The 14,317-nt window shown below is 44.0% G+C and overlaps 1 protein-coding gene across 4 annotated transcripts in view; it reads left to right on the top strand.

Moving 5' to 3' along the window:
• The window catches only part of MTA1 (metastasis associated 1), a 122,720-nt gene extending 113,261 nt beyond the window's left edge, over nt 1-9,459 (top strand). For 2 of the 4 annotated variants that reach the window (XM_019530736.1, XM_019530734.1), the window contains 2 exons: nt 1,188-1,339; nt 7,735-9,459. In XM_019530736.1, coding sequence (XP_019386281.1) covers nt 1,188-1,339; nt 7,735-7,873 — 291 coding nt within the window. In that variant the 3' untranslated portion in view covers nt 7,874-9,459. The remainder of the gene's footprint in view (nt 1-1,187; nt 1,340-7,734) is intronic. The other 2 variants (XM_019530737.1, XM_019530738.1) reach the window with 1 other exon arrangement.
• Nucleotides 9,460-14,317: the final 4,858 nt, after the last annotated feature.

The following is a 14,317-nucleotide window of genomic DNA, read 5'->3' as shown; positions in this document are numbered from 1 at the left end:
CTTCAAGCTCCCTTTCTCTTCCATAGGCTTGGCTCTGTGACCAAGCGTCATTTCCTAACGATGCATCTCTTACCATCTTCAAGAGGAATTCCTAGGAAATAGTCTGACCATGGCAACTATGTTCTCCTTACCTGAACTACAAGCCCTTTGGGCAGGGCTTCCAAAATTCAGATTTTTTTTTTGGTATCCAGTTTTTTTGCTGAATTCTCAGTAGTCCATGGAAAACCTTGAACTTGTTTTCTTTTTTCTGAAATCTCTCCTGTCCCTACCCTCCTCTGTCCTGACGGTTCTAAGTCTGAGCAGTTCTAATTTACACATGATCAAACTTCGGGGCCTGATTCTGCAACCTTTTCGTGTTTAATGCTGTTGATTTCAATGGGATTATTCTAAGTACTGCTTCTCATGAACTTGGGTGGCAGAATTGGGCCCTATATGATCAAGGACAGCCAAATTGGACTACTTTAACCATTTTGCATGTCTACTCCATTATAGAAATAAACTCCTAATTTTTGAGAGTGGAAAGGGGTGATGTGTAGATCTGTAGAAACCATGGACATGTTGCTTCTTAAAGCAAGTTTGATAATTCAGGGGGCATCTGAAAAGTTCAGTCCCACAGTAACACTTTCTGATGGACACTTTAAAACATGTAGTTATAGGGAGAATGCTTTTGAAAAACCAGTGTACTACCCTTATGCATTTTTTTTTAAAGTCATCCTTAAAGCACAAAAGATGTGGGTGAATTTGTGAGAACCAGAAATAATCTTAGAGCACATAAAAATCTGACTCTCGTCGTAAATCTACACTTGTTTCTCTGAAGTGAATAGAGTTCCTCCAGATTTACAGTAGTGCCTGAGTTGAAATTGAGTGCTCAGTCTTCCAAACTTGATGCAATCCTTTTAATCATGAAGGTTTACTGACAGGGCCTCCTAATGATCCTATCCTTGTTTGTTGGAGTACTGCTGCCCTATTGTATATGTGAGAGGGCCTCAGTAGTTAGTGCTAGGGGGCTACTTCTTGTTCATTAATTTTATGTTCTCTCACAGGCTGGAGGGGAGAAAATTTGTCAAGAACTTAATGTCTGATTCAAAAATTTTAATTCTTCTCTCCTCTTGTTTGGGTGTTTGTCATATGCTACCTTATATTTGACACAGTCTGTAATTTTAATTTTTTTTCCTATATTATGTCAGGGACCAAGTCGAAACTTGCTGCTCAATGGGAAATCATACCCAACAAAAGTTCGATTAATTCGTGGTGGATCCATGCCTCCAGTGAAAAGGAGGAGGATGAACTGGATTGATGCTCCAGATGATGTGTTTTACATGGCCACTGAAGAAACCAGGTAGGAAAGAGGCTTCATTCAAGTGGCATTAACAAGGGGTAGCTGCCTCCATTCAACATTTTTTCGTTTCTATTTTGCATTTACCACCAATAGTGCTTTTCATGCATGCTGAAAGCATGTTTCATCATTTAGGCTGACTCTTCACCAGCCTGATGTTGTTTATTAAGACCCTGGGTACACATTATAATTACAGTGAAATTAAGGTGTTAACTGTGCTGTAAACAGTAACACTTCTACTCATGCAGCCAATTTATGGCTCTATAAGGTGACAGACTAGCCACAAAGATATTCCACAAAATATACGGAAGATCTTTATGGCTCTTGTTATGGTGCTATAAATTGAACGGGTAGCACCACTAGATCCAGGGCTGTTTTAGGGCTGAAGCCAACAATCAGCTAATTGTTGGTCCCAGCCCCAGGACAACCATGGGTCTCCAACTAGATATAGGGCTGTCAGTCAGCTAATTGCCAGTCCTGGCCCCAGGACTGCTAGTAGTCTTGATCTGGACCTGGGGCCCCTACTCAGCTGATTGTTGGCCCTATCCTTGGACTGCCTCAGGTCTGGAACTGTTTAAGGGCTGGCGGCAGCTTCAGGTCTGGGACCAATCCGCACCCTGCCTGATCCACTGTGACACAATTGGGATCAGGGGTATTTTTGCATGGCTGGCATGGCAGGAGATGCAGTGTTTGGGATAGGGCCTAAAATTCCTACAGTCCCAATCATGACATTTGCCAAGGCCTACAACTTGGACAACTGCATTAGATGTTTGGATGATGTGGGCCTGGGGCTGACTGTATACTGTCCCATGGAGCTAGAGGAAGATTCCCCCTTTTGTTCTCCTGAGCCATGTTTTAGAACATAGGAAATGCCCCAGGGAAGGCTAAAACTTGCTGAAACATCCATCCCAATCTCCAGATCTATAGAAGTTTATGAAGTTTTATCTCTTCTATCCAAAATCCCAACCACCCAGCAATGTCCTGGCATGTGAGTACAGAGAGTATCATGTTTGCACTTGGGGGAGCAAAGCATATAAGGCTGCCATAGACCCCACTTAGCTCTAGGGTAGTGCTTTCCCTTGCACTAGATGCTACTCAGTATATCTGTCCCAGATGTGTACCACTGAAACCTTCATACTTTGGCATCCAAAATTACAGTATAAGAACAAGAGTTGAATAACAAAGTTGAGTACAGAAGCTAGCGTGCGTTGCACTCCTCATGCATCTGCATTCCGTACACATGCTCAAACTCTTTTGACATTCAGTGTCCTTCTGAAGCTGTATTTGTTCTCTGAATGCTTTTGTGTCCCTGGTCTGAGAGCACAGAAGGACAGCTGAGCCTACGCTGCTCTTAATTCCTTCTTGCTCTTGAGGCCAGTGAGAATGAAGTCCTGCAGTGTCTGCCTGCTTCTCTATATAGTTCTGTAGTTAGCCTTCCTCATTTTTGTTATTGCCCACTGGCAAATAATAGTAAAGTCTCAGTGTAGGCTACGTCCCTCACCTCATACAGGGGCACCAGCAATATGATAGAAGCTAGACCTCTGGGCTAAGTACAGACATTAGGGGGCATTAGGGGGAGGTTACATTGGTTCAAAATGGCCTCCCAATATCAGGGAAGTTGGAATTGGAGGGGCGGGGGCTAACAGGGGAATTGTGGTGGGGGCAAGTAGTCTGGGGGAATGGGGGAGGGGCAGGCACAATGAGCAGGTGGGGGGGATAGGCATGACCTGCAAGGGGTGGAGGGTGAAGTAGGGGTGACTTATGGGAGCGATCAGAATGAGGGGGCAGGTGTGATCCATGGAGAGTTGCTGGGGTTTGGGAGAGTCTGGTGGAATCGGAAGGATTTACAGGGTCTGTGGAGGGGTTTGGGGAGGACCAGGGGCTATTTTTAGGCTCCCCTGACTCCCTGCCCCCCTTCCCCCAGCAAATCTACACCCCCATCCCTCCTGCCCCTCTCCTCACATCTTGCAGGATGGGTATTGTGTGGGCTGTTTGGTCCAATGGGGGACAAGGAGTTGGGGAGCAAAAAATAGGCTGGGGTAGGACATGAGGGTGGGGTAGTGAAAACCACAGCCCTGGGGCTGTGCAGAGAAAGCATATAGAAGTTCCATGCACCTTTTTTGACCTAAATTGGGTACATTTTGATACTACATCAGTCCAGGTTTATCTTAAACAGTTCTGCAATTTTTATACTGGTTTGTGTGTGTGAGACTTCTGTACAGTTGCACCTTTAGGTTGATTTCTGGTCACTGAAACCGGGTCTGTAAATATAAGGACAGCACTAGGATGAGCCAAGTTTAAATCAGGCAGCCATTCTGAACCCAGTTAAGCTCTCTGAATGTCTGTACTTAGCCCTGGGATTCAATACCTAGCCTTCATGTGAAGCTCTGACATCTGTCAATGATGGGGACTCCTGGTGCCTTCTAAGTTTTGGAGACCAGTACACCCCTGAGCAATGCTCCATATGTAGCTGCTCCTCTAAACATACTCAGAAAGCTTAGAGGAGCTGGCTTAGGCTGTTCCATCTTGAGAGCTTGATGCTTGAGAGCTTGACCTTGGATTAGAGAAGGTTGGAACTAAATCATAGTCCTCTGAGCAGTCTGGCAATGAGCCATTTATTCTACCCTGACTTCTTAGCCCACTTATCAGTCCCTAGTTGTTGCCATCATCTGTCATCAATGTCCATTGACAGGCAGAAGAGGACACCACTTTAGTGAAAAGGCAGGGTGGAAGTACTTTTCCAGGTGTCTTTGGTATTGACTGGTACAGGCTGGCATGTTGGACAGAACAGAACCAGATGAGGTTCAATGTAGAGAAATGCAAAGTGTTGCATCTGGGAAGGAAGAACCCCCAGCACACCTACAGGCTGGGCATCGTTAACCGGACCAGCACTACAAATGAAAGGGATCTGGGGGTAACAGTAAACCCCAGCATGAATCTGAGCCAGCAATGAGGTGCAGTAGCTGCTAGGGCCAGTAAAACTCTGGCATGCATCAATCAATGCATCTCCAGTAAATCCAAAGAAACGATTCTTCTACCACTTTACTCAACATTGGTGTGGTGCATTTGGTGTATTGCATCTAGTTCTGGGCACCACACTTCAACAAGGATGTGCTAAAGCTTGAGAGGGTCCAGAGAAGAGCCACCCGTATGATCAGGGACTTGCATGGCAGACCATACGAGGAGAGGCAGAGGGATCTCGGACTCTTCAGACTAAATACAAGAAGGCTGAGAGGGGACCTGATTGCGGCTTACCGCCATATCAGAGGCGTACATCAGGGGCTCGGTGAACAACTGTTCACCAGGACGCCCAGGGGGAAAACTAGAAACCACGGCCACAAACTCCTGGAAGATAGTTTCAGGCTGAACATTGTGAAAAACTTCTTCACAACTAGGGTGTCCAGACTATGGAACAAGCTCCCCACAGAAGTGGTACAGTCATGTACCCTAGAGAAGACCTGGATGGTCACCTGGCATGACCCCTGCTCATGCAGGGGGCTGGACCTGATGATCCTTCAGGGTCCCTATCAGCCCTTCTATTCTGTTGTATCTATTAAATCTAGGACTGCTTCGGCACCAAGTGCCTTGGTACCTGGAGCCCTGGTATCTCCCACTGGTCATCTTGAAACCATGCTCAATACACAAACCATATGGCACTAGAAGGCTTAAATAGGGGCACCTGTTCCCTAGAGAGGTTGAGGGTGGGTAATACTCGAGTTCCTAGTCAGTGACTGCATCTACGCCAGACGCTACTGACCAGTCATTTAGTACTTTTATAAATGAGAACTAAATGACTGCACAGAAACCAGAATTACTGTGTAGTAGCATTGCGAAACAGCTTTTGGGTGATGTTGACTACACGGGAGTGCTTTGCTACTGCACAGTAGCATCACATCATGCTTCTTGCCATGCGATGCTACTGCGTGGTAGTAATGAACTACTGCACAATCAGCATCTTGTGTAGATGTGTCCACTGATCCCGTAATAAATAGGTTAAGGAAATATCTCTGATACCCATCTCTCCCTCAGACTGTGCATTAACTATAGAATAGCCACTCCCCTGGAGGTGATGTACTCCTATGTCTTCCCCTTCTTATCACAGCAGGTGGTAAACTCCCACCTACTCCTCCTTGGGTAGCACAGTGGAAGTGAAGGAGGGCTGTATAAGAGATGTCAAAGAGAACTATGTTTTTGACCCATGTGTCTTCCCTGTTCATACTTGCATCCAGTACTAACCATGGCCTTAGTGGTTATCCTGAGTACACAACTGTGTTCAATCAAATCTACATGTAATATCTCTAGAGCTAGATCTTTCTTCCCAGGGAGACAATGTAGTCCATCCAGCTGGACCAGCTAGTGTACCCGTAGACTCTGAAAAGGCAGGAGGAAAAGACAGTAAACTTCAGCTGCAAGACCTATTCTTCCAGCAACAGGTCCCAAGTGTGATCTCCTTGTTCTCTGCTGATGGGATGGCCCTCCAGCCTAACTGAATGATTTTAAGGCATTCGACAACTCTATCAAATGCATGGCAGGGATGAGAGAGACCTCTCAAAGTGGTGCAAGAGAAATCTCATATTCCTGGACATCTTGCCCCTTTCCACACTTGGCTGGCTTGCTATGCCTATGTGTGTGGAGTATTGGAACCTGCAGAAGACCTAAATAGTGTGTGGTACAATTCATGACACATGCTGGAATCCATTCCAACCCCATCCAAGTGAGCAGACAGCAGGTACAGGTCTACTTCACCAAATTTGAATTCTTCTGTTTTCTCTCAGTACCAGATTGACTTGTGGCAGCTGCTGTCCAGAAAGGGTCCAAACAATATTAAAATATTTTCCAGCTCTAAATTAATTTGGACTTTGTGCCAGCTTCATAAGAATCCACCCAGCAGCAGTATCTGCTTTTCTGTTCAGAGCCGTGCCATGTAATCCCTATTCTACAGCTATAATGTTCCTCAAGGGCTGTGTTCATGCTTTCCCTCTGTATCCAGCATTAGAGAGATGGTTTTTGGAAAATTCTCTCTAATGGGGGGGATGGTAAAAAAGTTTAAAGATGGAAAAGGAAGAGTGAAAAGACTTGGAAAATTTGGCATGCAAACCTGCCTGTAATCTATTTGGGTTATTCAAGAGAAGGCTAAAAATGATTCAGTCACAACCGATAACCACCCATATGGGGTGAAGTTGTCTGATAGCAGAGGTGTTTTACATGTAGCCCATAAACATTGTAACAAGGTCTAATAATTACAGACTTAATGCTAGAAGAATTTAGGCTAGAGATAAGGATCTGAAATTGAATAATGTCCGGGGTTATTCCTTTTTTTTCTTTTCCCACTCTATCTCTCTTCCAGTGTCTTCCAGAGTTGGAGAAATTTGGAAGAACCAAAACAAAAAGAGAGAGAAGGAGAGGGGAAATGGTTAAAATTCATTCTGTTGCATACAGTAGTCAGAAATACGTAGAGAGGAAAATTGGAAATTTAAATTTGAGGCTTTGAAAAAGCAGATTATGTTAGCAGATGCAAAATGAGAATTTCTATTTGAATCATTTTGAAATTTTGTTGAGGACATTTACAATTTTGTGGGAAGAAAATTAACACAGTGGAGCAAGGTAGAGAAGAGGGGCTGGCCCCAGGCTGACCTGTTCCCTTAGGCTAAAATTCTTGTGCACAATCCTGGCCCCACTGAAGTCAGTGAGCAAACAACCATTGGAGTCGGTCAGGTTTTCACCATTTGTTTCTAGTCCATGTGGCTTGCAAGGTACTGGACAGAAGGACAGTGCCATTTTGATATCTAGGGAAGCTGTTACAAATGCAAGACTGAATCTTAATGATCCTTTATTTTGGCCTGTTAATTTTAAGGGAGAAATTTCCCATTTTGATGGGAAGCTAGTCTCTTTATCAGCAGCTGCTTGAACCTGCTCAGAGGTTTGCAATGCTGGAATGATTCTGATGGGGATGGATTTGTGGTCTGGGGAAGGAAATGAAGATTCATTTATAATGTGACTTTGCACCTTATAATGTAGCTATCACAGCTGTATGTAGAATATACATAATGAACCTGATCTGTTGCCCTAAGTATTTCAGGCATTCCCTACACCTGCTACAGCCTTGGCTCTGAACCTGCTACCTACAGACATTTCATTTTATGAATAGACCAATTGAAGTTGCAGTAATATACCTTGGGCTCTTTGGAGGAGAGGTTGTATAAATAGCAGTCCCCTTCTCATTCTAATTTTCTTGGTTTGTTTTTTAAACGACTCAGGAGAAAACTTGGTTAGAATAAATAGCGTGGGCTATTTATGAGCGCACAGTAGGTGTGATCTTGAACAATAAGGAGGAAAAATCTTAGATGCTAGAATTGTTTGCTTTTGTCCCCAATTCCTCTCTTTCCCATTGTTTGTAGGAAAATCCGCAAGCTGCTTTCATCTTCTGAAGCTAAGCGAGCCGCCAGACGCCCTTACAAACCAATTATCATCCGGCCAATCCAGGCAGTGCCGTTACGCCAGCCCATGAACGATGAACCCATAATCATTGAGGATTAATACAAACTGAGTGGCCCTTGGAACGATGGTGGATCTCCTTGAAAGAATCTCTCCTTGATGTATACTTGAGTTTTTATTGGCTACAGCATTGAACTAACTGCTGAAGAGAGGGAACCTTTGAGGAACTGCTTTGCATCTTTTAAACACTTAAAAGGAACTCAGTCCCGCTCTGAGCCTTGATGACCACAGACCGCTCTCTCCCTCTCTCTCTCTCTCTCTCTCTCTTTCTTTCTCTTTTGCGCGCGCTCTGTCTTCTCTTCCTTTTTTTATTTTTGGTAGCCTGTTTTTCCCCCTTTGCTTCTACCCCTTTTGTAGACAGGTGGGAGGGAAAGTAAGTTTAACTTATTAAGAGAATGTGGAATAGTAATTTTTAGCTTTCTGTTTCCTCTTCTGATGTATGAAGAGCTAGAATCCTTCATTTTGTGACTGAGCTCTCGTTGCTAAGCCGTTTTTATAAGGCTGTGTTGTAAGATTTTTTTTTTTTTTTATTTTGTGGACAGTGCCATTTTTTATTTCATTTATATTATTTCTTTTGTAGATAAATTTCCAATCTGTAACTCTGATATTTGGAAATAGGATCTGAAAGCCAGCCACAGGTTCAGCTAGTTTTCTTGGTCCTGTCCCTTGTGTTTTTTGGATAATTTTGCATGGCCAATTTCACTTGTGCTCAAGCACAAGTCAGAAACAACTCAGGCTGAGGAAGGAGCGAGCTAAGGACTGAAGAATCTTGCAGAACATTACACTAACACTGAGCAGCTGAGGCCAGGCTACTGGAATAAGCTGTTCTTTTTTGTTTTTTATCCCAGTCAGTCCCAGCAGGGTCTGGCTCGTGGCATTTCTCTCAATAACCAGCAGTTTGTGTGCTGCCTTCTGTCTGACATCTGGAAACCTACGTGCTGTTATATCTACCAGGACCAGCAGTAGGCCCTCCAGTTCAGCAAGTGTAATGAATTGCTTTGCTCTGGCTCCAAGAGTCAAGTACACCAATGCCCAGGGACATTTTGCTTAGAATACTGAACCTGTTTGTGCATCAGTGTTTTTTGGACACATCTCTCCAGGGTGAACCTGGTTTCTGTTAAACTGCATTACTGTACATTTCCCATTTTGAAGGGAATTTCAAGTTAAATTACAGCTGGGTTTTCATTTGAACACACTGTGTTTGAAATTAAGTGTTTTCCCCTTGACATTTCTTGTGTTTTTGAGGGGTTGGTTTTTTGTTTTTTTTTTTTTTGCATCTCCTGAACTTATTATGTATTTGCAAGTCTGTATAACTTTCTTTTTCACATGTCTTCTCATTGCAGTGCATTTGCAGAGTGCCCTGCTTTGTTTTGAAAGGATGTAAACTATCATTTGCGACTTGTGCTGATCTGTACATGTACCTGCCTCAAGCAGACACAGCATGTAAACCCCCCAAGTCATTCCATATGTGTCAGCAGTGAGATGAGCCAAAGTTGTATTTGGGTTATCACAGTCCAGCCGTGATTCTGTGCAACACTGCTAGCTCACCAGGGTAGGCAGAAAGGAATCCCCACAAAATGAAGTCAATTCAGTTAACTTTACTTAATAAACCTAGAAACTGAGCTTTTTGTGAAACCTGCTTCTTGTGTCTGTTCTGAAATCGAGAACTTTGCCTTTGCCAAGGCGCCATCCAGCTGTAAGATGTGGAGTTGTACCTGCTTCCTAGAAATTGATTTGACTTGACAAGTATTTGGATAATGGTGCTGATATGGAGAGAGAGATGCCAATTTCTTCACTTTTATTCTGCCTCTTAGCTTGTCATGTGGAGCAAGACTAATTCCTAATTTTGATCCCACCAGCATCCTACATAGAAACTTCTAATCTATCAATATCTTAGCTTGACTCCAAAAGTGCTGTCCTGCTAAAAATTTCATAGATTTCATAGACATCAGGGCTGGAAGGGACCTCTGGAGATCGAGTCCAGCCCCCTGGAGACTCAAGCCTGTTGTATGTGGTGACTCATACATCTCCCTGATCAGAGGCATGAGCCTGCCACGTGGCAAAACAGAATCCCAGAGGGTTAACATTTGAATATGTTGACATTTAAATATTTCACTTTCACATTAATTCATTCTTAGATTAAGCAAAGTTGGTTCAAGTGCAGAGCTGATTGGCTTTTCAATAGCAACACAATCCCAGTAGCTTGTAATGTTTGTGTTGCTACCAAATACTTAAGATGTATCCTCCACTCCTTATATGTCTATGCTTCTGTACCTATTGCTTCCAAACAAGGGGCTGAAGGAAAAACTAGATTTGAAAGATAGGCATGCCTGATAACCCAGTATTCCTGCAGCCCTTTAAATGTGTTCCTGCCCCAGTGCTAAAGAACAAATTCTTGCACTAGCAGGAGCCTTTCTTTGTCTTCCAGCCACAGATGGAATAACCAGAATGCTCTTCAAGTGATGTGATGTCAGGCTGCTAACTAAGGAAAGGTCTTACAGGATTTGATTTTTTTCCCTTTATAATGAGACCAGCAGCCTGAAGTGATATATTCTAGGAACAGCGAAATCAAGTCCTCATCAACCATTTTGGAGAAGTATCTTAGTGTCTGTCTCATGCTGTAAGTAAGGATTATGGCTGCTGCCACTATTGTGCCTGAATACTATACTGTGCCACATCTACTCTAACATCAGCCTATGTTCAGAGACTTCTGGAAAAGTCGCACAATTTGGAAGAGATTTTGGTTTTCAGTGGACAAACTACATGTAATAGCTTAAAGTGACCACTTGAGGGTGCCAAGTCTGCAATTTCAGTGATTTGAGCACCTTCCAAAGTTATCTTAGCTTTAGATGCTACTCTGATTGTTGGAATTTGGATCAGGCAAATCATTGGAGACTAATCCAGATGATAGACCTCTAAGGAACACACAGTGTCACTTAACATGGCTTCCCTTGCCTTTTGCTGTTTTGTGGTAGATTGTACTTAGCTTGGGGCTTATAACAGCGTGGGGTGAGGTAGGGTGGGGTGATGCTTTCTCTCAAGAAATGAACTATACTGAGAGTCATGAGCAACAGCCAGATACCAGAAGAAGCTGCCTTATCATTTCTATGCTCTAATGCAGGGGGTTTCAACTGGGGGTATGCATACCCCTGGGGGTACTTTGGAAGGCCCCAAGGGGTACGCGACAGTGGCGCGGAGAAGCCAGCAGCACTTCTGGTTTCGCTTGTCAACTGGCCGTGGGGGGTACTCTGACCAAAAAAGGTTGGAAACCCCTGCTTTAATGCTTCCAACAAGCAAGCCACCATTATTATGGGTAACCTTGGCAGGCCAGCTGCCACAAGTGAACCCAGTCTACTTCCCTACTCTTTCCAATGGTCTGTCCTCCCTCTAAAGGGGCTTTGAAAACCTCATGCTATTGTTTAGGCCATGAAAAGAGGTGTACAAGGCAGAAGCGACTCATCTCTGGAGTTTCCAGTAAGTCCAACTGCCATCACTGAGATGATATTCTTGGCTTTCCTAAGCTTTCCTAAGTCTTCCTAAGCTGGATGCCAGGGGCCAACTCTTCAGGTAATCTGAGGATACTTTCAATTACATGAGGTGAATCTGTTGGCCTTGCCCATTAAGAGATGATGCTGGTGATTTCATGTGCATGTGGCCCTCTTAAGTAGAACTTGTGTGCCAAGGAAATGAAGAAATGGAGATAGAACAAAAGGCCAATGCGACTGGAGTGACTTAGACACTTTTCTTCCTGTGTTTCTCACTAGGCCCTGTTACTTAAAAATAGCATCATTTTAAGATCGGCTTTGGGGCAAGGGAATGCCTGCGTGTGTGTGCACACATGTATACATACATGCACACAAGGTAAAATGCAACTTATTGCTGCCAAGTGCTACTATGTAGTCATCAAATGTCTGCTTCAGTTGGTCACAAGCTAGCAGTTAGGTGAGGACTCTTATGTGCACAAACAAGATTTTTCTTTAATCATGCATCTGTGGCATACCTGTTCTTTGCCTAGTCCATTCCTGTTGCTTTGCAAAATGAATAGTAATCGTTCTGAAACTTCTCCCAGTTTGTAGGGTTATACCTCCATCCTAGCTTTGTCCACCGGTGATGGCATGCACAGCCATGAGGGTTACTGCAGACTTGCAAGCTTGAGGGGTCCTGGGACTTGCAAGCTCAAAAGTAGTAGCTATTTAGAAGTTTGGTCTGAAAACTGTTTTTTTTTTTTTTTTTTTTTTTTCTGTAATGAAAATTGATTTTTGCTGCAATTGCAGCATCTTTCCAAGTCCTTTAAAGAGAGAGTCATATCAGCAGCATAACTGTGAGGGGTAAGTGAGGCATCAGCCATGGGCACCAACTTAAAGGAGCTGTCAGTATGACCTCGTCTCCCAGCAGTTTTTGCCATGGCAGCCACATCCCTGTTCGACTTGGATATAGAAGCTGGACAGGTACAGGCCTGTGCCTAGTCATGTAGCTGGGAGAGGGGTGGAATAATGCCACTCCTCCCTCTGGAGGCTTTGCCATGGGAGAGACATGGAGTGGGGGATGCAAACAAAGCACCAGAAGCAGCCCATGGGAACCCACTCCAGCTTCTCCCCCCAGTAGCAGCAGCCTGATTGTGTGCTGCTACAGCCACCGCTGCAGCAGTAGCAGTTGCTGCCCAAGTGATGAGACCTGGATCAGGTAAGACTCTTCTCCCCATTGTGCCTCCCCTAATTCTCCCTTGCTCTCCAGTGGTCACCATAATCTCTTCTTCCCCCCACCTTTCCCACCTCTGCCCTGGGCACTGAAAAAGCTTTGAGTCGCACAAACATGTTTTTAAACTAAAACAAGTTTTGAAATTTTGCATTTAGAATTACTCCAGAATTTTGTGTTGGCTGCTATGTGTTCCCCTGCTTTACCAGTGGTGGGTTAGGGTGTTATGTCTTGTGTTGAGTCCTGGTTGACTGTAGTTTTACGAAGAGGTTAGACAATGGACTTGTACTGTATGGTTTGAATAGGAACGATCCTGCCTCAGGCAGGGGGTTGAACTGGATGACCTCCCAATATCCCTCTTTTCCAGCCATACTTCTCTATGATTCTGTGCTAAAATACACATATAATTTAATAAAGTGGCTAATTTAAAACCAGGTTAGACTTGTGGAGGCAGAAAATTCCTGTACCTGTTTAAGAGACAGTACAGGAAAGCACTAGAGAGAGATGCTAGGCCCTATCCTATTCTACCTGTTGGGCATCTAAGCAAGACTTAAGCTTCTAATTTCAATATTGCGTAACACCTTGAGGTGAGGGAAGGAGTCCTGAGAGCAGAACTAAAATGATCCGTATCTATAGCATTTGTAAAACCAGAGGTGAAATTTGAAAGAGTAGAAAAATGAATAGAGACAAACCTGGGGAGGAGGGGAAAATGAAAGAGACTAAGCAAGAGTTGAAAAGATTCAACCCAGTGTATTGCGACAAAAAATTACCAAAGGATGTGCGAGTAGCAACAGATCAGGAAGGCAGAAGGAAAACTCCATCCTCTGCATCTCCTGGCTGGGGTAACTGGATATGGATAGTGTCACACCTGTGTCTCCCTTCCAACCCACCCTTACAACATACAGGCAGCAGCAAGGTTACCATAGACACAGAAGCATAATACAGCAAGCAAAGAACAGCATGCATCTGTGAATTTAGTGACAGGTGGCCGCAAGGGCCTACAGCTTCACTGTGCAGATGCTGAGACACAACCTATATCCAGTCCGTAGATAGAACATGGTGTTTGTTAACTGTCAGCCCTGCAGGCTCAGCCTTGGGCTGTGAGTTGGGACGCCATTAGAAAAGGAAGCTCACCTCTACTAAAGGCCTACAGACCAAATTCTGCATTGCACAGCACCCCAGCAATCCTGCCTTTTAACTTCATTGTCATCCATTTCCAGTGGCGTTCAGTGGAGTTCTTGGATCCAAATGAATCCCTCTGATCCATTCTTATGACCATGCATGCCAGGAAAGTTCAGGCATCTCTTCCATACCAGTGATGACACTACAGCCAGAATACTAGTAAAATACTAGCTAAATCATCTCTGGGCTAAATCTGATATTTGGGAAAAAGAGCCTCCTGCAATTCTGCCTTGTTCACTTTCAAAGGAAAATGTACTTTCATGTGACAAACACTTCAACTGGTGCTACCTTAGTACATCCAGCAGCTTTCAGTAGGGCAGACTTCGGAGTGACAGTAAATTGTAAATTCGGAGTGAATGTAAATAGACTGTTTCCATTGCACTAACTTTTAAAAGCAGGCATTTCAGAAAGGTGTCAGTGTTATTCTGGGGCATGTCTGTTTCTGTATATAAGCTGTATTACACACAGTCTAGTTTGTGTGCATGCCTGTGCTCTGGGGGTTGCATACCTTGAAAGACTTGTTGGACATTTAGCTTGTCATGTTTTTTCCCTGCCCCAAAGCTCCATTCTGAATTTTTGAGGGCAGATTCCAGGCAATATCCATGCCCT

The sequence above is a fragment of the Crocodylus porosus genome, unplaced genomic scaffold, assembly GCF_001723895.1.
Source record: "Crocodylus porosus isolate Cpor-Errol unplaced genomic scaffold, CroPor_comp1, whole genome shotgun sequence".
Classification (NCBI taxonomy): Eukaryota; Metazoa; Chordata; order Crocodylia; family Crocodylidae; genus Crocodylus; species Crocodylus porosus.
Note: the sequence above shows the minus strand (reverse complement) of the source record. Positions and strands in the feature narration are given on the sequence as shown.